Below are 23,094 nucleotides of genomic sequence, written 5' to 3' on the forward strand. Positions count from 1 at the left end.
GGCCTTCACTTTGGTTTCTCAATTAAAAGAAAATGTTTTGTAGTTGGCAAGTGGAGACGGGGTGGGGGGGGGGCGGGGGGGAGGGACAAAGAGGAGAGTTATATTTGGAACTCTCTCCCAAAAAGCTGTTGAGGCTGGGGGTCAATTGAAAATTTCAAAACTGAGATTGATAGATTTTTGTTAGGCAAGGGTATTGAGGGTTACGGAAAGAAGGCGGGTAGATGGACTTAAGATACAGATCAACCGTGATCTAATTGAATGGCGTAACAGGATTGTAGGGCTGAATGGCCTACTCCTGTTCCTATCACTGCGACAACGGATGAACGGACACCGCGCAACAATCGCCAGACAGGAAGGTTCCCTCCCAGTCAGGGAACACTTTAGCAGTCAAGGACATTCAGCCACCGATCTTCGGGTAAGCGTTCTCCAAGGCGGCCTTCGAGACACACGACAACGCAAAATCGTCGAGCAGAAATTGATAGCCAAGTTCCACACCCATGAGGACGGCCTCAACCGGGATCTTGGGTTCATGTCACGCTACACGTAACCCCACCAGCAGGGGGAAAAAAAGTTATCTGTTTTTAATACAACTGGACATTCTCTCTCTCTCTGCCTTTAGGGGTCTCTTTCTCTCTTTGTCTGTGTAATTTGACCCATTGTGTATTCAGTATACTGGGATGTACTGTTTTCCGTGGCTAACCTGTCTGAACACAAATGACACCTTTGATTCCCAGCCTAATATGAGATATGCAATTTGAGAACCTCTCATTCACTCACTCACCTGACGAAGGAGATAATCTCCGAGAGCTTGTGATTTTCAAATAAAACTGTTGGACTATAACCTGGTGTTGTAAGATTCCTTACATTAATTTTTAAAGACATACTGTTCATTTAATTTTGTACACACACCTCTAATGGAAATTTAAGGAGAATTTCAATCCTGATCTCCTCATGCCATGCACCAACTACCACTGAGAGAGCAGGTGAATGACCTGCATCCAGTGCTCTGTCGACTGCTGTATGACAGTCGCTCACAGCCGACTCTCTTGATTTTCCTTTCCTCCAACTTGTGGAGGCATCAAGCAGGCCCACAGAAGCAGAGTTCAAGAACTCTGTATGTTTGATGGATTGAATCTGATGTGCTAGCACCCACTGTGCTGAACTCCTCTTTGAAATGTAAATGCAGTGTGCCCTTATTCTTTGTGAGAGCGCTGTTTTCAATTTTTTAGATTTAATATAATTAAGGTGTCAGTCTCTAATCTAGCCAGAACTATCTCTCTCCGCTGTGTTGCTGGGTAAGTAAGCCGGTTTCAGATGCATTAGTCAGCCTATTATCTCTGGGTGAAACTATCACTTTAGTGCCAATAAGTATTGAATTTGTAGCATTTTTGTGCATGGGGAGGGAATTTTAAAGTCCCTTCATTCCTTCATTTTGAAAACAAACTGACATATGAGGCTAGAAATCAATATTGGTGATATTAGCAGATGAATACTAAACTCATTCAAATAACATTCCTATGATTGCTTTTTTAATGCTTTATTTAATTTTATAACGAACCACGAACTACAGTAAGAAGCAATTCCACAATAGGAACGTAAGCATTTACACTTTTGTTTCTTTTAACTTTGACTTATTCCACATATTTTTGGCTTCCATGTTTCATATTGCATAGATGAGCCCCAGCTCCCTATGTCTTACAGAGAATGATTTCACTTGCCCAGATATCTAGGTAGGTTTGTAATGTGCCCAGAAAATCAACATGAGAACGTTCTTTGGTTTATTTCCGCTACTAGTTTTATCACATGTTCTCACACGAACCCTCCATATCTTCAAATGGCAGAAGAATGACACCACACTAGACTTGGGCTATTATTGTCAAACAAATTTAGAACAAGAAAATAGCAGCAGTAACACTTTTTTACAGTAGATACATTTAGCTAACTCCTTGAGTAGCAGAAAGTAATAGATAGTTTGTGATTGCTGTACTAAACTATGATAAAAGTAATATTCTTATGTAGTGGTTCCTTTTTTCACACCATCTACAAAATCTGTCTGACTTGACTATATCTCACAGTATCATAGTATAGTACAGGTCAGGAGGAGGCCATTCAGCCCATCGTGCCTGTACCAGTACTTTGAAAGAGCTATCCAATTAGTCCCACTCCCCAGCTCTTTCCCCAAAGCCCTGTAAAATTATTCCCTTCAAGTATTTATCCAATTCCCTTTTGAAAGTCACTATTGAATCTGCTTCCACCGCCCTTTCAGATTCCAGATCAAATCCAAACTTTTTTTTGACAAAAGAATCTTCAGAATCTCCAGTATTATAGCTCCAAATTTTGCAAGCAAGAAGTTATTTTATAATCTGTACAGGTTAGTTTTATAAACTAACAGCAGATCTTTTTGAACCAATAGGACCTAATTTAGATATTGTAATACTAACATGGGTCAAGACAGTGGTGGCTGAGGAATTGAAATATATTTCCATGTAACTATGGTGACAACTAATGAATGCACTATAATGATTAGGCCCATGTAATGATTGGGCGATTGTCCATAAATAATTGAATTGCTGCATTACCAAATGTGTTTCGAGGAAATGTAGAGTGGACCAGTCTGAGAGATGTATTTTGTTTTGTGATTGTGATGGATAGGGGGTTTCCCATACAAGGTTGGGTTTTAAATCAATGTTTTTCTCCAAAGGACAAGGACAACCTTTCCATCAAAGTCTATTATATCCGACGCTCCTGATAATTACTCAACTAATGTGCTGCAGAAGGTAGAATCTATTGATGGTTGATTAAGGGCCTCCAAAGCCCTTGCATAAAAATAAAATGATGTTGAAATTTAATGGCACCAAGGATTGGTTTTTAATTAGTGCAATGTTTCTCACCTATCTCCAATAATGTATAGGGGATTGCAAAGCGGCAGGGCTGTACACGTTCTTAACCCCCGCCAGTTCTAATTCCTCTATTGATTCCATGGTCCTTTTCGACCTGTGGGACAGGTGGTCAAAAAATAGGTCAGTCATTTTTGTTATATGAAAGTTTTGCGGTTTAGTAGGAGCATTTTATGTTCAGTTAGGAAACGGAGTGCGTTGAGAGTTCTTGACAGTGTAGATGGTGTCTGTTCGGAAAGGTGTAGCAGGCTCAAAGGGAAAAGAGGCCTTTTCTTGTTCCATATTTTGTTATGTTTTTATGTAAAGAACATGCATAATAGAAGATTATTTGACATCATATCTCTGGTGTAATGCAATTGCTGAAAGTATTTAGCATTTTAAAGGGACGTTGGTGCTTCAAAAGGGAGTTTTTAACTCTTGAAGTAGCCTATTCTGGAAAATCTATGTAACATGGGGCTATGTTGGCTACTGAGGCAGCCTTGCCTATCAGATGCATTGAGTTTTTACAATGTTGTTTTTGTTATTTTCTAAACTTTGAATATTACCTGTTTGCTTAAAGGAAAAATAAACCCTTTTAACACCTGATGTAATGAATAACACACAACAGATCCACTTATTTTTATTTTAAAAAAATGTCACCTATTTAACTTTATATCCAGAAATAAACACTTGCTCTGTGGGTTTGCATTTGGTCTTGCTCTGTTTGATCATAAATCTCTCTTCCATCACTTCCTTGATGTCGACAGCTCTGGCAGTACAATGAGAGTGAAACACAGCAGGGGCAGGCTCCGAAAATAAGTTGACAAGTTCCTCTGTCTGGCGGATCCACAGGAAGTACACTGACGCAAAGAGTATGCTGAGAGAGAGCTCGAAATAAGGATGATACCAGGCTGTGAGGTTATACCTATCAGGAAAGATTGAACAGGCTGGGGCTCATTTCTCTAGAGAAGAGGTGGCTGGTGGGGTGGTGACTCGATAGAGGTCTTTAAGATTATGAAAGCATTTGATAGGGTAGATGTTATCAAAGGGTTTGATAGAGATGTTTCCACTTGTGGGGAGACCAAAACTAGGGGCCATAAACATAAGATAGTCACTAATAAATCCAAAAGGGAATTCAGGAGAAACTTCTTTACCCAGAGAGTGGTTAGAATGTAGAATTCGCTATCACATGGAATAATTGAAGTGAATAACTGAGGGGAAGCTGTATAAACACGTGAGGGAGAAAGGAATAGAAGGATATGCTGATAGGGTTAAATGAAGAGGGGTGGGAGGAGACTCGTTTGGAGCATGGACCAATTGGGATGAATGGCCTGTTTCTGTGCTGTACATTCTATGTAAGCCACTCATTGTATTGGATTGGGTACAGTGAGAGAAGGGAAGTATTAGGATTGTATTTATGAATCAGGGTGCAAAGGGAAATCTCTTGCATCCCATTGGCTGTCTGAAGCCAGTCAGGTTTGCCACTCTTCGAACCCCTCCCCCAATCTCCATCCTCATGGGAGTCATCGTGGCAAACAGGTTGCTCTCCTTAAAACACTGCAAGGGGGAGCGTTAGGAACTATAACACAAGCCTCCTGCATCTTCTCTGGCCCCGTTTGTGCCAGCAAACCCAGAAATGAACAGTAGCTATCGGAGGGAAACTTTTACTACAACAACGTGCATTTATATAGCGCCTTTAACATAGTAAAACATCCCAAGGTCTTTAGGCCTACATGAAGTACAGATTATAAAATTACTTCCCTTTGTCAAATGTTCACACACTGTCACTATGGCAAGGATGAATTGCAGCATGTAGCATTAAAGCTAGCATTTCACTGCAGGGACATATTAAGGGTTTCTGTCTAGTGGGTGTAGTTGTAATTGTACTGAGCTGAGTGTGGTGTTAATTGAAGAATTCTGCTGCGTAGTGAGTGTAGGTAGGGAAAGACGCAGACTCATTTTGTTGTAAATAAGCTGCCGTTGTCCATTATTGTTACTTTGTACCGTTTAGCATTCGTGTTTTAATCTTAACTTATCTCTCTTCTGGAAGAGATCATGCCAGACCGTTACCACGTTTTGTTATGTCTGTTGAGTGTATCCATGTTGAAAGTGTGGGTTTATGGTCCTATGGGGATTGGCAGGCCTCAGGTACCTTGCCCAAATGGCCATTCTTCATGTGGAACTGTGCCCCAGCAAGAGTCAACACTTTTAAGATGGAGGAGAAAATTGTAAATTTTTTTTTAAGGTTTTGGTTAAAGTGAGAGACTTTTTGGTCCTGAGGGGAAACCTTGAAGACGGGTAACTAAAATGGTCTGATTGTTAAATCTGCCGTTACAGAACACCTACAGGGTCACTTTAATGTAAACATTTGCCTCTACTCATTCTTCTCATTTGTTTGTGTTAGTTACAGCAAAATTCCTTCTCTTTGGTTAATATAGATTGTCAAACCTTTGCAAATATATTGGTTGGACATCAGAAACTAGCGTTAACCTCATTAGTGCATAGCAACCAGATGGGAATTCACGATCGAAGTTAAACGGTAGATAATACACGTAAGATTTGAACTGTTATTGATGTGACTTGTGGGCAGGAACTTTCAGAGCTAGGCATCGCACACCATCTTTTCCTTTTCTCCTTTTCTTACCTCCCTGTATGCAAAAAATAATCTTTGGAATTATGAATTGGGACTGCCCAAGGCAGACATTGACATTGTTAAAATTTAAATGCAGTTTTAAGAGTGAATTGCTCTTTTTCTTTGAATTGCGCCAAAGCTTCTGTTTTGTGAATTGCAGCGATTTTACCTTTATTGAACCTCAAGTAAACCTCAAAGCAAAGTTTCCACCTCTTCCTCTTTATTATTCATTCTTTGCTGGAACCTCGGTCTTTAAAAATTAAGACAGATGCACATGTGTCAGAGGGCTGCCCACCAACCATGCTGAATACAAAAAACCCACATAAGAAGATGGCGTGTTCTACTTCAGTAATGTCCACCGTACTTATACTATGTCTATTTGATACCAATATGCTTTAGCGTTGTTGCAATACATTTCGTGTATGAGGCTGTTAATTCATTACCTCAAATCGCTCCCACCACTGTCAGAACCAGTGACAGACCTGTATCGATCAGTACTTCACTCTAGCGTTCCAGAGCTTGAAATGCCAACTCCAGATCAAGCCTAGTTTGGCATTGCTGGTAGTTAATACAGTTGAAGTGGCCGTAATTCAAAAAATTCACGTAGCCACTCTTTACAGTTTACAACGATCCTAATTACAACATTGGTACCAAAGATCAACAGTTTAAGATGTTTGTTTAACTGCATTCTATTGATATGTCACAAGCCAAATGTGTGTTATAATAGGTGCATGGTATAGCGAGGTGCGTGGTATAGCGAGTTTTTGTACCAGGAGAGTAGTGGTTCGTTTGTTGGAACAAATACCCCATTTAGGATTACTTTAGGTTCATGTATGTTTCTCAACTCACCTGTATTTTGAATAGAAACAAACAGCCAGAATAATAATCAAAATAAGCCGTTATTGTCCATGATACCAAACTAAAGATGGATCAACCTCCAAACCTCACACTGAGAAAATTCCACACCACCAGAAACATTTCTTGCATCAGCTCTTCAGACCTTAAATCTTAGGTCTTGACACCAAATTCTGTACCAGGATATGGTCAATGTTATACACAATGTGAAGGACATTTAATGGAAACAAATGTGTGAGTGTTGGCAGGACGTTGCTTATGGAGAACACCATCATGGGTGAGAATTTGTCTTTATTGCTCTCTTTGAGTAGCCATCCACCATTTGCCAACAGTACATACCCTCAGACAGAAGATTTTCTCAATCCCTCCCTCTCTCAAATGCTTCAAATCCTGCACCGTAACATCTCTGAGTGGGATCCACTTTCATGCAGTGCTGTAACTGTTGAGGTCCAGATGCACAGGCAGCAGCTTCTCTGTAAAGGCTCGGGAACTATTACTTTCAATGGAAATGATAATTGGGCGGTTTCTATAACAAGTGTCAGATCTGCAACGCCAGTTTTATGAACGGGCGGCAAGTTGAAAATCTACCCCAAAGTCAGAGTGGAAGGGAGGGGACACGTGCAAGACAGTTCTGCTGGGAGAAATGAAAGGCCAAAGGAAAGATGGCTGGTGCAAAAAGGAACTGGATAGCAATGGTAATCAAACTGGCAGTAGCAACAGGTTTAACAATTTGGGCTAACCTTCCATAGCCTTGGGCTCATTGCAAAAGTCGTCTTCCATAGGCCAGCTCTTCCTATGAACTGAAACGTGACCTTACCTGATGCATATAGTGGGAGTACCTTCACCACACAGACTGCAGCGGTTCAAGAAGGTGGTTCACCACCATCTTCTCAAGAGCAACTAGGGAATGGGCAATAATGCTGGCTTTGTTAGCGATGTCCATATCCCAAGAATGAATACAAAAAATATAGGATAGTGTACCACAGGTCAAACAATTTACCCTTACACCATGAGTTATACACTAGAAATAGTACAGGAGGCTTCCATGTACCTCAGCTCCCCAGTAAGTGGAAAAAGACCACACTGATAGATTATGTAGCTTGGGCTAAAATGGCTGATTGTTTATTAGGAGAAAAGTTAAAGTAGCACCCAGAAATATCACTATAGTACTTAAGTTCTCCTCTGTACATTCAACCATTTTCTGAAACCAAAACAACAAATGTGTTGGAATACTTAGAGTTTTGATTTCCAGAGCTTCAGAAGCAAAGCATGGGCTCCACCTGCCCTGGAGTCCCTGTCACTGCAGTGTCTTGAACAGACAGTTTCCAAGAGCATTGGGCTGCCACTCAGATTCGAGCAGTGTTTCTCAGTACATTGTGGAGCTTTACTTGGAGCTGGTGTACTTGATCACTGCACTTGTCCCTTCCGATGCGGCACTTGCTTGGCCAGCTCCCCGAGCAGCAGCCGCACGGCGGTCTGAATCTTCCGGGAATTGATGGTGCGTCGCTTGTTGTAATGGGCGGGTGGGAAGCCTCACCCGCGATGTGCTCAAAAATATCGTTCACAAAGGAGTTCAATATGCTCGTGGCCTTGGAGGAGATGCCGTTGTCGGGGTGAACCTGCTTCATCACTTTGTGGATGTCGCTGGAGTAACTCTCCTTCCTCGACCTTCTCCGCTTCTTGCCGCTCTTTGGCATTTTATTCAAGGTTCTCTTGGCGCCCTTCTTGGGAGCTGTTTTCCTCTCCTGAGGCATTTTCTACTCAATTTCCAGCAGCTTGCTTATACCTTAAGAACAAAAGAACTTTTCCTTTAAGCCAGTTTCTTTGAAAGAGCCCCAGGTCCATTCTCAGCAGGCAAGTAAACAAGTTCTTAATCAATCATATGTTCCAGGCTTTTGACACCCGGATCGATGTTAAGTTTTCCAATATTTGATAGGTGTTACAAATAGCTTGGTCCTAAGCAGACATGTGACTACTGCCACAGTGCCAGCCATACAAATATTAACATTTCATAAGCCAGAGATGTGTGAATGAAACCTACAAAACAACATTAAATGTGCCCTTAAAAGGTTCCATGATTTGATTAGCTACAGCTCAAAGATTACTGAAGCCTTCCAAGCTTCCATAAGTGTCAGCTGTGGCTCAGTGGTAGCACTCTTGCCTCTGAGTCAAAAGTTTGTGGATTCAAGTCCCACTCCAGAGACTTGACCACTTAATGTAGGCTGACATTTCAATGCGGTACTGAGGGATTGCTGCACTGTCGGAAATGCTGTCTTTCGGCAGAGACGCTAAACCGAGGCCCCGTCTGCCCTCGCAGGTGGATGTAAAAGATCCCATGGTACTATTCGATGACGAGCTGGGGACTTCTCCCTGGTGCCCAGGCCAATATTTATCCCTCAACCAACATCACTTTTTAAAAGAACAAATTATCTGTTCATTTACCACATTGCTGTTTGTGGGAGCTTGCTGTGCACAAATTGACTGCCGCGATTCCTACATTACAACAGTGAGTACAGTTAAAAAAAGTACTTCATTGGCTCTAAAGCGATTTGGGACGTCCTGAGGTTGTGAAAGGCTCTATATAAATGCAAGTTCTACTTTCTTTATAGCTAGGAGAAAATTGCTGTTGCGGCTTCACTTATGATGCCCCTAACAAATTGTGTATTCCTTTTACCTGCAGACTAACAAGACAAAAGGACACAGGAAACCTTATCAGAAACAGGCATTAGCAGAAATTAGTTTCATTTTACCAATTGTGACCCAGATGAAACTTCACATATAAAGATGCAGGGTAAATTTACAGCCATCAATGACTGAGCACTTACCTCCGCACCCAATTCTCTGATTCATGCTTGTGTTCAACGACCCAAGCGCTCAGCTGTGTTTTATTTTCAAATGTTGACTGATGATCCAAAAAGTTGTCCCATAATTTAAGCCAAAAGCAACTATTTAACCATAGGTTGAATGACTGTGGTACACCCGGTCTTTCGGAGCATTTGCTACAGAGGTTGATGTTGTGTATATGGAGTTTTAAAAGGCATTTGATAAAGTACCATGTAGCAAAATTAAAGCCCATGGGATTAAAGGGACAGTGGCAGCGTGGATACAAAATTGGCTAAGGGACAGAAAGCAGAGACTAGTGGTGAACGGTTGTTTTTCAGACTGGAGGGAAGTGTACAGTGGTGTTCCCCAGGGGTCAGTATTAGGACCACTGCTCTTCTTGATATATATTAAGGACCTGGACTTGGGTAGACAGGGTATAATTTCAAAGTTTGCAGATGACATGAAACTCGGAAATGTAGTAAACAATGTGGAGGATAGTAACAGACTTCAGGATCTCAGACAAACTGGTGAAATGGGCAGACACATGGCAGATGAAATTTAACACTGAGAAGTGTGAAGTGATACATTTTGGTAGGAAGAATGAAGAGAGGCAATATAAACTAAACGGTACAATTTTAAAGAGAATGCAGGAACAGAGAGACCTGGGGATGCACATACACAAATCTTTGAAGGTGGCAGGACAAGTTGAGAAGGCTGTTAAAAAAGCATATGGGATTCTTGGCTTTATTAATAGAGGCATAGAATACCAAAGCAAGGAAATTATGCTAAACCTTTATAAAATACTGGTTAGGGCTCAGCTGGAGTATTGTGTTCAATTCTGGACACCACACTTTAGGAAAGATGCCAAGGCCTTGGAGAGAGTGCAGAAGAGATTTACTAGAATGGTACCAGGGATGAGAGACTTCAGTTATGTGGAGAGACTGGAGAAGCTGGGGTTGTTCTCCTTAGAGCAGAGAAGGTTAAGAGGAGATTTGATAGAGGTGTTCAAAATCATGAACGGTTTTGACAGAGTGAATAAGGAGAAACTGTTTCCAGTAGCAGAAGGGTCAATAACCAGAGGACACAGATTTAAGGTGATTGGCTAAAGAACCAGAGGCGACATGAGGAAACATTTTTTTCACACAGCGAGTGGTTATGATCTGGAATGCACTGCCTGAAAGGATGGTGGAAACAGATCCAATAGTAACTTTCAAAAGGGAATTGGATAAATACTTGAAGGGGAAAAAAGGGGAAAGAGCAGTGGAGTGGGACTAATTGGATCGCTCTTTCAAAGAGCCAGCACAGGCATGATGGGCTGAATGGCCTCCTTATGTGCTGTACCATACTATGAAATACAAATTGAATATATTGCCTTGTGAGGAATTTTCAGTATCTACTGATGAGATATGTTCATGGCAACTTTTTTAATGATAGAAACTTACTTTCTTTTTCTTTTCATTCCCAGTGGAGTTTATGTACTTAGACCTTGCTTCGATCCAGTCCGTACGACAGTTTGTCCAGCGTTTCAAAGCAAAGAACCTTTTACTTCATGTTTTGGTGAATAATGGTGAGTCGCAAATTATTTCCACTTGTGATCCAGGTTGAAAGCTCATGACTGTGGGCCCCAGTGAAGAATCTGCTTGTTCATATGTAGAACTATTAATGTAGACTTTGAAAGAGTCTAAATCCTGTACTTGGTATAATGTGGGTACTGCAGCACCAGCTGAGGTGATCATTTATTCTGAAGTAATCGGACGGCAAAACTGTGAAATGTTTGCAAAATCATGCATTTTTCATCTTTAGGCTGCTGGCAGATTCAGGGAAGCTTCTGTCTCCCTGGGCTGTTGATTTTGTTTGTTGACGTTACAGTAATAAACCTACTCAAATGTCATGATGTGGAGATGCCGGTGATGGACTGGGGTTGACAATTGTAAACAATTTTACAACACCAAGTTATAGTCCAGCAATTTTATTTTAAATTCACAAGCTTTCGGAGGCTTCCCCCTTCGTCAGGTGAACGATGTGAAATGAAATCCTCGAGGATTTCATTTCACATCGTTCACCTGACGAAGGGGGAAGCCTCCGAAAGCTTGTGAATTTAAAATAAAATTGCTGGACTATAACTTGGTGTTGTAAAATTGTACTCAAATGTCAGATTAGATTCAGGACTGTAATTTTAGCCTAAGTTTAACATTGAAAAAAAATAATTTTACATAAAAATAAAAATTTAAACACTATTTGTGTTCATTTTGTCATCTTGTGTTTTTTCCTCTCTATTTTCTCTTTTTCCCTATCCTCTTTCTATTTGATTTTTTTGTAAAAATAGCTTTAATTTTACTCATTCCTGCCTATTCTATCTCCTGTACTCATTGTAAACCATTTTCCTAATTTTTGGGAAGCGTGGAATGTCTTAATTTCCTCTCTTCCTCTGCCAACCTGGTCCCACCATCCATTTTGGAGATTAGATAAACGATCCAAAATGAACGCCCGCATTATGAAAGTTCTTTAACACAAAAATCATGTTACAACCAAGAAGCCCCTGCTACCCGACAGCACCCAGGCAAGTAAACTCATAAGGTTACTTGTTCTATAAAAATATTACAAATGCCTTGTACGTTTGTTTTGGGGAAAAGAAAATATACACATTGAATATCAGAATTGTGCTGCGTTTTTAGATGCTTAAAGTAGTGGGGAAGGTCTGAAGCCAGAATAGCTTTTTGTTTAGAATCTGTTACATTTAATTGAAATTTTGTGAGGTCTGTTGTTTTTATATGGATTGCACATTGATATGTTGGAGTTGGAAGAAAGATGTTGAGTGGGTGTAAATCGCTGACTAAAAGTGGGAAAGTTAGCATGGTGATAGTTTATCAAAGTGTCGCACCACAGAATGGTAAGATGCAGATTTGATTGTTGCCCATACAACAAGTTACGGTGTCAGCTGTGGCTCAGGTATAGCCCTCTCCGAGTCAGAAGGTTGTGGGTTCAAGTCCAACTCCAGAAATTTGAGCACATGACCTAAGCTGACATTCCAATGCAGTACTGAGGGAGTGCTGCACTGTCGGGGGATGCCGTGTTTCGGATGAGATGTTAAACCGAGGCCCCGTCAGCCCCCTCAGGTGGACGTAAAAGATTTCACGGCACTATTTTGAAGAAGAGCAGGGGAGTTCTGCACGGTGTCCTGGCCAATATTTATCCCTCAACCAACATCACTAAAACAGACTGCTTGGTCATTATCACATTGCTGTTTGTGGGACCTTGCTGTGCGCTAATTGGCTGCTGGGTTTCCTATATTACAACAGTGACTACACTTCAAAAACCGTAGATCATTGGCTGCAAAGCGCTTTGGGACATCCTGAGGTCATGAAAGGCGCTATATAAATGCAAGTCTTTAATTTTTCTTTCTTTACTGATCCTGGCATAGGACAAGTATCAAAGCTATGATTTACAGTTCTCTACGGCTCAATACCACAAAGGCCAGATTTTTTTGTTATCTTAATATCTAATATACAAATTAAAACAAATTCCAAAATGAAAAATAAATATGCAGGGTGGAGGGCATACAGCTTTAAACTGCAATTTAATGTATTGCTTCTTTGTTTTATAGACATGAGTTTAATGCTGACCACAGAGGTGTGGTAATCTGTGAAGTTTTTATTTGTTTGAAACTGTGGTGCCAAGATTGTTGGAGCCTGAAAGAAAGAAAATCTGAGAGGAAGGGACAAAGAGCGAATTAACAGAGACGAGATAGCAGATCCTGAGAGAAAAAGTAGTCAAAAATGAGGCAACGTAGGCGAGAGAGCATGAGTGGAAAGAAGAACAGAGCATAAACAGAAAGAATAAACCAAGCAGTGCCAGGAGAAAGGAATACCTAGGGAATAGAGGGGAGTACATTGGAGTTATCCACTTTGGTATTTGGTTCTTATGATCTGGAATGCTCTGCCTGAAAGGACGTTGGAAGCAGATTCAACAGTAACTTTTAAAAGGAAATTGGATATTTACTTGAAAAGGAAAATTTGTGCAGGGCTATGGGGAAAGAGCAGGTGGAGTGGGACTAATTGGATAGCTTTGTCAAAGAGCTGACTCAAGCACGATGGGCTGAATAGCCTCTTTCTGTGCTGTATGATTCTAGGTCTTATAGGAAGTAGCGTTTATTTTTGTTATCTTAATATCTAGGTCCCTAGTGTAGTTAACATTCTCTAAATTGAGAACAATTTAAAGGAGTAAACTCCTTAAAGGGAGTGGTAAGTAGTTTTTCTTTCCTTTTTTTTTCTCTTGACATTGTAGTTGTTCTTAAGCTAATTTAAGGGTTAAGTCATGGCAGGAGATCCCAGCGCCGTGTCATGTTCCTCTTGTGGGATGTGGGAATTCAGGGATCCTTCCTGTATCCCTGATTCCTTCACCTGCGGGAAGTGTGTCCAGCTGCAGCTATTGTTTGACCGCTTGACGGCTCTGGAGCTGCGGATGGACTCACTTTGGAGCATCCGCGATGCTGAGAAAGTCGTGGATAGCACGTTCAGTGAGTTGGTCACACCGCAGATAAAAATTACTGAGGGAGATAGTGAATGGGTGACCAACAGACAGAGGAAGAGTAGGAAGGCAGTGCAGGGGTCCCCTGCGGTCATCTCCCTCCAAAACAGGTATACCGTTTTGGATACTGTTGGCGGAGATGACTCACCAGGGGAAGGTGGCAGTGGCCAGGTTCATGGCACCGTGGCTGGCTCTGCTGCACAGGAGGGCAGGAAAAAGAGTGGCAGAGCTATAGTGATAGGGGACTCGATTGTAAGGGGAATAGACAGGCGTTTCTGCGGACGCAACCGAGACTCCAGGATGGTATGTTGCCTCCCTGGTGCAAGGGTCAAGGATGTCTCGGAGCGGCTGCAGGACATTCTGGAGGGGGAGGGTGAACAGCCAGTTGTCGTGGTGCATATAGGCACCAACGATATAGGTAAAAAACAGGATGAGGTCCTACAAGCTGAATTTAGGGAGTTAGGAGTTAAACTAAAGAGTAGGACCTCAAAGGTAGTAATCTCAGGATTGCTACCAGTGCCACGGGTTAGTCAGAGTAGGAATGACAGGATAGCTAAGATGAATACGTGGCTTGAGAGATGGTGCAAGCTGGAGGGATTCAAATTCCTGGGCCATTGGAACCGGTTCTGGGGGAGGTGGGACCAGTACAAATTGGACGGTCTGCATCTGGGCAGGACTGGAACCAATGTCCTAGGGGGAGTGTTTGCCAGTGCTGTTGGGGAGGGTTTAAACTAATGTGGCAGGGGGATGGGAACCGATGCAGGAAGTCAGTGGGAAATAAAGTGGTGACAGAAACAAAAGGCAGTAAGGGAGAGTGTACAGAACATGACCGGACAGATGGTCTGAGAAAGCAGGGCAAAGACCAAGGGAAGTCTAGATTAAACTGCATTTATTTCAATGCAAGAAGTCTGATGGGCAAGGCAGATGAACTCAGGGCATGGATGGGTACATGGGACTGGGATGTTATAGCTATTACTGAAACATGGCTAAGGGAGGGGCAGGACTGGCAGCTCAATGTTCCAGGGTACAGATGCTATAGGAAAGATAGAGCAGGAGGTAAGAGAGGAGGGGGAGTTGCGTTCTTGATTAGGGAGAACATCACGGCAGTAGTGAGAGGGGATATATCCGAGGGTTCGCCCACTGAGTCCATATGGGTAGAACTGAAAAATAAGAAGGGAGAGATCACTTTGATAGGATTGTACTACAGACCCCCAAATAGTCAACGGGAAATTGAGGAGCAAATATGTAAGGAGATTACAGACAGCTGCAAGAAAAATAGGGTGGTAATAGTAGGGGACTTTAACTTTCCCAACATTGACTGGGACAGCCATAGCATTAGGGGCTTGGATGGAGAGAAATTTGTTGAGTGTATTCAGGAGGAATTTCTCATTCAGTATGTGGATGGCCCGACTAGAGAGGGGGCAAAACTTGACCTCCTCTTGGGAAATAAGGAAGGGCAGGTGACAGAAGTGTTAGTGAGGGATCACTTTGGGACCAGTGATCATAATTCCATTAGTTTTAAGATAGCTATGGAGAAGGATAGGTCTGGCCCAAAAGTTAAAATTCTAAATTGGGGAAAGGCCAATTTTGATGGTATTAGACAGGAACTTTCAGAAGTTGATTGGGAGAGTCTGTTGGCAGGCAAAGGGACGTCTGGTAAGTGGGAGGCTTTCAAAAGTGTGTTAACCAGGGTTCAGGGTAAGCACATTCCTTATAAAGTGAAGGGCAAGGCTGGTAGAAGTAGGGAACCTTGGATGACTCGGGAGATTGAGGCACTAGTCAAAAATAAGAAGGAGGCATATGACATGCATAGGCAGCTGGGATCAAGTGGATCCCTTGAAGAGTATAGAGATTGCCGGAGTAGAGTTAAGAGAGAAATCAGGAGGGCAAAAAGGGGATATGAGATTGCTTTGGCAGATCAGGCAAAGGTGAATCCAAAGAGCTTCTACAAATACATAAAGGGCAAAAGGGTAACTAGGGAGAGAGTAGGGCCTCTTAAGGATCAACAAGGTCATCTAAGTGCGGAACCACAAGAGATGGGTGAGATCCTGAATGAATATTTCACATCGGTATTTACGGTTGAGAAAGGCATGGATGTTAGGGAACTTGGGGAAATAAATAGTGATGTCTTGAGGAGTGTACATATTACAGAGAGGGAGGTGCTGGAAGTCTTAACGCGCATCAAGGTAGATAAATCTCCGGGACCTGATGAAATGTATCCCAGGACGTTATGGGAGGTTAGGGAGGAAATTGCGGGTCCCCTAGCAGAGATATTTGAATCATCCACCGCTACAGGTGAGGTGCCTGAAGATTGGAGGGTAGCAAATGTTGTGCCTTTGTTTAAGAAGGGCGGCAGGGAAAAGCCTGGGAACTACAGACCAGTGAGCCTGACATCTGTAGTGGGTAAGTTGTTAGAGGGTATTCTGAGGGACAGGATCTACAGGCATTTGGAGAGGCAGGGACTAATTAGGAACAGTCAGCATGGTTTTGTGAGAGGAAAATCATGTCTCACGAATTTGATTGAGTTTTTTGAAGGGGTAACCAAGAAGATAGATGAGGGCTGTGCAGTAGACGTGGTCTACATGGACTTCAGCAAAGCATTTGACAAGGTACCGCATGGTAGGTTGTTACATAAGGTTAAATCTCATGGGATCCAAGGTGAGGTAGCCAATTGGATACAAAATTGGCTTGACGACAGAAGACAGAGGGTGGTTGTCGAGGGTTGTTTTTCAAACTGGATGCCTGTGTCCAGCGGTGTGCCTCAGGGATCGGTGCTGGGTCCGCTGTTATTTGTTATTTATATTAATGATTTGGATGAGAATTTAGGAGGCATGGTTAGTAAGTTTGCAGATGACACCAAGATTGGTGGCATTGTGGACAGTGAAGAAGGTTATCTAGGATTGCAACGGGATCTTGATAAATTGGGCCAGTGGGCCGATGAATGGCAGATGGAGTTTAATTTAGATAAATGTGAGGTAATGCATTTTGGTAGATCGAATCGGGCCAGGACCTACTCCGTTAATGGTAGGGCGTTGGGGAGAGTTATAGAACAAAGAGATCTAGGAGTACAGATTCATAGCTCCTTGAAAGTGGAGTCACAGGTGGATAGGGTGGTGAAGAAGGCATTCAGCATGCTTGGTTTCATTGGTCAGAACATTGAATGCAGGAGTTGGGATGTCTTGTTGAAGTTGTACAGGGCATTGGTGAGGCCACACTTGGAGTACTGTGTACAGTTCTGGTCACCCTATTATAGAAAGGATATTATTAAACTAGAAAGAGTGCAGAAAAGATTTACTAGGATGCTACCGGGACTTGATGGTTTGACTTACAGGGAGAGGTTAGACAGACTGGGACTTTATTCCCTGGAGAGTAGGAGGTTAAGGGGTGATCTTATAGAAGTCTATAAAATAATGAGGGGCATAGATAAGGTCGATAGTCAAAATCTTTTCCCAAAGGTAGGGGAGTCTATAACGAGGGGGCACAGATTTAAGGTGAGAGGGGAGAGATACAAAAGGATCCAGAGGGGCAATTTTTTCACTCAAAGGGTGGTGAGTGTCTGGAACGAGCTGCCAGAGGCAGTAGTAGAGGCGGGTACAATTTTGTCTTTTAAAAAGCATTTGGACAGTTACATGGGGAAGATGGGTATCGAGGGATATGGGCCAAGTGCAGGCAATTGGGACTAGCTTAGTGGTATAAACTGGGCGACATGGACATGTTGGGCCGAAGGGCCTGTTTCCATGTTGTAACTTCTATGATTCTATGATTCTATGATTTAACGGTTCCAAATTTCTGGGTAATATGGGGAGGGTGAGACCATACAAGGTCACAACGTGGGGGCAGGGTTGGAGGGAGGGGGGGAAGCAAAGATAATTTAAAAATTTTTGCAACAAATGTGAGCACATAATGTAAGCTGATGCTCAGATGCAGTGCAAAGGGAGCGTTGCATTGCCAGAGGTGCTGTCCTTCAGAAGAAACATTGAATTCAGGCCCGGCCTACCTGTTGTGGTGGACATTAAAGATTCAATGGCACGATTCGACTCCATTCTCCTGGGGTCCCAGCCAATATTCTCCCCACAACCAACAGCACCAGAAAAACAGATTAATTGGTTATTTGTTTCATTACCGTTTGTGGCATCTTGCTGCGCACAAAATGGTTGATTTGTTTATCCGCAAAACAACAACGTCTGCACTTTAAAGTAATTCATTGTTTGTGAAGTGCTTTCAGAGATTTCTGGAGTTTGGTACTGTTGGGAGGCTAGACCTGGAGACTGGAAGGACTAGGAGTGGATGGTCAGATCTGGCAGGAGAGGAGGGTTGTTGCTGCCTGGGAGCATTGGGGAGAGGGTACTTGGGTATGGGAGTATTGGAAGGGAGTGCCAGGGTATGGGAGCACTGGGAGTGGGATCCTGTGATCTGGTAATGTGAAGAGGAGGTTGTGGAATCTGAGAGCATTAAAGAGAGGGGTTTTGGAGTCTGGAGGTACTGGTGTCCAGGCCACCCAGCAGAAGCCCCGAGTTAAAATGGCGGTGGAGCAGGAACAGACCAGTAAGTCGACCATCTTGATTTTGACTCCACCATTCTTTTTTTTAAACAGGCAGAGGGAGTTAAATTTACCCCTCTTGAGTTCCCAATCCAAAAGCATTTAATTGTTGCTTCAAATAGTAGCGCAGGAGTCCCCTGAGGGCATCTCACTCTCCAACCAGTGCTCAGTTCTGAATGCTGGTGAGGGAGAGCTTACTTCTGGGGACTGCAGCCATAGCCAAGTCCACAGCACCATGGGGGTCTCAGCTGTATGGGAAGAGGGGGGAGGAGGAGAAAGGTCAGGAGAGCAATAGTGTAAGGGGATTCTATGGTTAGGGGAACAGGCAGCGTTTCTGCGGCTGCAGACGTGATTCCAGGATGGTATGTTGCCTCCCTGGTGCCAGGGTCAAGGATGTCACTGAGCGGCAGCAGAATATTCTGGAGGGGGTAGGTGAACAGCCAGAGATCATGGTCCATATTGCTACCAATGACATAGGTAGAAAGAGGGATGAGGTTCTGCAGGCAGATTTTAGGGAGTTAGGAAAGAGATTAAGAAGCAAGACCTCAAAGGTAGTAATCTCCGGATTACTCCCAGTGCCACACACTAGCGAATATAGAAATGGGAGGATAGAGCAGATGAATGCGTGGCTGGAAAGATGGTGCAGGAGGGAGGGCTTTAGATTCCTGGGGCATTGGGACCAGTTCTGGAGGAGGTGGGACCTGTACAGGCCGGACGAGTTGCACCTCAACGGAGCTGAGACCAATGTCCTCGCAGTGAGGTTTACTCGTGTTTTGGTGGGGGGGGTTTAAACTAATTTGGCAGGGGGATGGGTACGAGAATGTAGCATTGAAAAGGAGAAAAAAGGTGCACAAAGCATTGGGAGAGAAAGATAGCGTATTAGGTGGGATCAGATTGAGAGAGTACAAGAAAGTCTAAGATAGGTTTACAGTGCATGTGTGTAAATGCACGAAGCGTGGTAAACAAGGTTGGTGAGCTGCAGGCGCAAATAGCCACATAGGACTCTGATGTTGTGGCGATAACGGAGACCTAGCTCAATAAAGGGCAGGATTGGCTACTAAATATCCCTGGATACAAGGTGTTCAGGAAAGGTAGGGAAGGAAAGAAAGTAGGGTGGGGTGGCAGTATCGATTAAGGAGAATATTGCAGTGCTGGAGAGAGAGGATGTCCTGGAGGGGTCAAGGACAGAATCTTTTTGGTTAGAGTTAAGAATCAATAGAGGTACCATTGCACTACTGGGTGTATTCTATAGGCCACCAACTAGTGGGAAGGATATGGAGGAGCAAATTTGCTGGGAAATTACAGAGAGGTGCAAAAACCATACAGTAGTAATAACGGGGGACATCATCTGTCCTAATATAGACTGGGATAGTAATAATATAAAGGGCAAGGAGGGGGATGAATTTTTGAAGTTTGTTCAGGAGAACTTTCTTGACCATTTCATTTCCAGCCCAACGAAGAAGGAGGCATTGCTGCATTTGGTTCTGGGGAATGAGGCGGGCCAAGTGGAGCAAGTGTCAGAGGGGGAGCATTTAGGGAGCAGTGATCATAGTATCATGAGGTTTAGAATAGCTATGGAAAAGGACACGGACCACTCTAAAGTAAAAATACTCAATTAGAGGAGAGCCAATTTCAGTGGGTTGAGAACGGATCTGGCCTGAGTAAAATAGAATCAAAGATTGGCAGGCAAAACTGTATTTGAACAGTGAGCGGCCTTTAAGGAGGAGATGGTTTGGGTACAGTCTAGGTACATTCCCATGAGCGAGAAAGGTCAGGCAACTAAAGCCAGAGCTCCCTGGATGACAAAAGAGATGAAGCAGAAAAAAGGGGCGTATGACAGATGTCAGGTTAGAATTATAGAATAGAATCATAAAAAGGTTACAGCATGGAAGGAGGCCATTCGACCCATCGAGTCCGTGCCAGCTCTATGCAAGAGCAATCCAGCTAGTCCCACTCCCCCGCCCTTTCCCCATAGCCCTGCAAATTTTTTCCTTTCGAGTACTTATCCAGTTCCCTTTTGAAGGCCATGATTGAATCTGTCTCCACCACCCCCTCGGGCAGTGCATTCCAGATCCTAACCACTTGCTGTGTAAAAAAAGTTTTTCCTTATGTCACCTTTGGTTCTTTTGCCAATTACTGTAAATCTACGTCCTCTTGTCCTCGACCCTTCTGCCAATGGGAACAGTTTCTCTTTATCTACTCTGTCTAGACCCTTCATGATTTTAAATACCTCTACCAAATCTCCTCGCAACTGTCTCTGTTCCAAGGAGAACAACCCCAGCTTCTCGAGTCTATCCAAGTAATTTAAGTCCCTCATACCTGGAATCATTCTAGTAAATCTCTTCTGCACCCTTTCTAAGGCCTTCACATCTTTCCTGAAGTGCGGTGCCCAGAACTGGACACAATATTCCAGTTGTGGCCGAACCAGTGTTTTATAAAGGTTCATCATGACTTCCATACTTTTGTACTCCATGCCTCTATTTATAAAGCCCAGGATCTCGTATGCTTTTTTAACTGCTTTCTCAACCTGCCCTGCCACCTTCAACGATTTGTGCACATATACCCCCAGATCTTTCTGTTCCTGTATCCCTTTTAGAGTTGTGCCCTCTAGCTTATATTGCCTCTTTGTTCTTCCTACTGAAATGTATCACTTCGCACTTTTCTGCCACGTGTCCGCCCATGCCACCAGCCTGTCTATATCATCTTGAAGTCTATCACTATTCTCCTCACTGTTTACTACCCTTCCAAGATTTGTGTCATCTGCACATTTTGAAATTGTGCCCTGTACACCCAAGTCCAAATCATTAATATATATTAAGAAAAGCAGTGGTCCCAGCACCGACCCCTGGGGAACACCACGGTACACCTCCCTCCAGTCCGAAAAACAACCATTCACCATTGCTCTCTGTTTCCTGTCCCTTAGCCAATTCTGTATCCATGTTGCTACTGCCCCCTTTATTCCGATAATTGATAACATAACTAAGAACCAGGCAGAATAGAGAAAGTTCAGAGGGGAAGTGAAAGAGGAAATAAGAGGGGCGAAGAGAGAGTCTGAGAATAGACTGGCGGCCAACATAAAAGGGAACCCAAAAATCTTCTATAGGCACGTAAACAGTAAACAGGTAGTAAGAGGAGGGGTGGAGCCAATTAGGGACCAAAAAGGAGATCTACTCATGGAGGCAGAGGGCATGCCCAAGGTACTAAATGCGTACTTTGCATCTGTCTTTACCAAGGAAGAAGATGCTGCCAAAGCTTCAGTAAAGGAAGATGTAGGTGAGATACTGGATGGTCTAATAATTGATAAAGAGGAAGTACTAGAAAGGCTAGCTGTACTTAAGGTAGATACGTCACCCGGTCCGGATGGGATACATCGTAGTTTGCTGAGGGAAGTAAGGGTGGAAATTGCGGAGGTACTGGCCATAACTTTCCAAACATCCTTAAATACGGGGGTGGTGCCAAAGGACTGGAGAATTGCAAATGTTACACCCTTGTTCAAAAAAGGGTGTAAGGATAAACCCAGCAACTATAGGCCAGTCAGTTTAACCTCAGTGGTGAGGAAACTTTTAGAAACGATAATCCGGGACAGAATTAGCAGCCACTTGGTCAGGTGTCAATTAAGAAGGGAAAGCCAGCACGGATTTGTTAAAGGCAAATCATGTTTAACTAACTTGATACAGTTTTTTTGATGAGGTAACAGAGAGGGTGGATGAAGGCAATGCGGTTGATGTGGTGTATATGGACTTTCAAAAAGCATTTGATAAAGTGCCGCAAGATTGAAGCTCATAGAATAAAGGGGGCAGTAGCAACATGGATACAGAATTGGCTAAGTAACAGGAAACAGAGAGTAGTGGTGAATGATTGTTTTTCGAATTGGAGAAAGGTATACAATGGTGTTCCCCAGGAGTCGGTGCTGGGACCACTGCTTTTCTTGGTATATATTAATGACTTGGACTTGGGTGTACAGGGCACAATTTCAAAATGTGCAGATGACACAAAACTTGGAAGGGGAGTGAACAGTGAGGAGGATAGTGATAGACTTCAAGATGATATAGACAGGCTGGAGGAATGGGCGGACGCATGGCAGATGAAATTTAAAGGTAGGAAGAATTAGGCGAGGCAATATAAGCTAGAGGGCACAATTCTAAAAGGGATACAGGAACAGAGAGAACTGGGGGTATATGTACACAAATCGTTGATGGTGGCAGGGCAGGTTGAGAAAGCGGTTAAAAAAGCTTATGGGATCCTGGGCTTTATAAATAGAGGCATAAAGTATGAAAGCAAGGAGGTCATGATGAACCTTTATAAAACACTGGTTCGGCCACAACTGGAGTATTGTATCCAGTTCTGGGCACCACACTTCAGGAAAGATGTGAAGGCCTTAGAGAGGATGCAGAGGAGATTTACTATTATGATTCCAGGGATGAGGGACTTTCGTTAGGTGGATAGACTGGAGAAGCTGAGATTGTTCTGCTTGGAACAGAGAAGATTGAGAGGAGGAGATTTGATAGAGGTATTCAAAATCATGAAGGGTCTAGACAGAATGGATAGAGAGAAATTGTTCCCATTGGCAGAAGGGTCAAGAACCCTTGGCAAAAGAACCAAAGGTGACATGAGCAAAAGTTTTTACACAGCGAGTGGTTAGGATCTGGAATGCACTGCCCGAGAAGGTGGTGGAGGCAGATTCAATCATGGCCTTCAAAAGGGAACTGGGTAAGTCCTTGAAAGGAAAAAAATTGCAGAGCTTTGGGGAAAGGGCGGGGGAGTGGGACTAGCTGGATTGCTCTTGCGTAGAGCCGGCATTGACTCGATGGGCCCAATGGCCTCCTTCCGTGCTGTAACCT

At 43.1% G+C, this 23,094-nt stretch overlaps 1 protein-coding gene across 2 annotated transcripts in view; it reads left to right on the plus strand.

Moving 5' to 3' along the window:
- Positions 1 to 23,094, plus strand: part of dhrsx (dehydrogenase/reductase (SDR family) X-linked) — a 179,938-nt gene that overhangs the window by 99,890 nt on the left and 56,954 nt on the right. For both annotated transcript variants that reach the window (XM_067985724.1, XM_067985725.1), the window contains exon 4: positions 10,652 to 10,753. In XM_067985724.1, coding sequence (XP_067841825.1) covers positions 10,652 to 10,753 — 102 coding nt within the window. The remainder of the gene's footprint in view (positions 1 to 10,651; positions 10,754 to 23,094) is intronic.

Source organism: Heptranchias perlo, chromosome 6, assembly GCF_035084215.1.
Source record: "Heptranchias perlo isolate sHepPer1 chromosome 6, sHepPer1.hap1, whole genome shotgun sequence".
NCBI lineage: Eukaryota > Metazoa > Chordata > Chondrichthyes > Hexanchiformes > Hexanchidae > Heptranchias > Heptranchias perlo.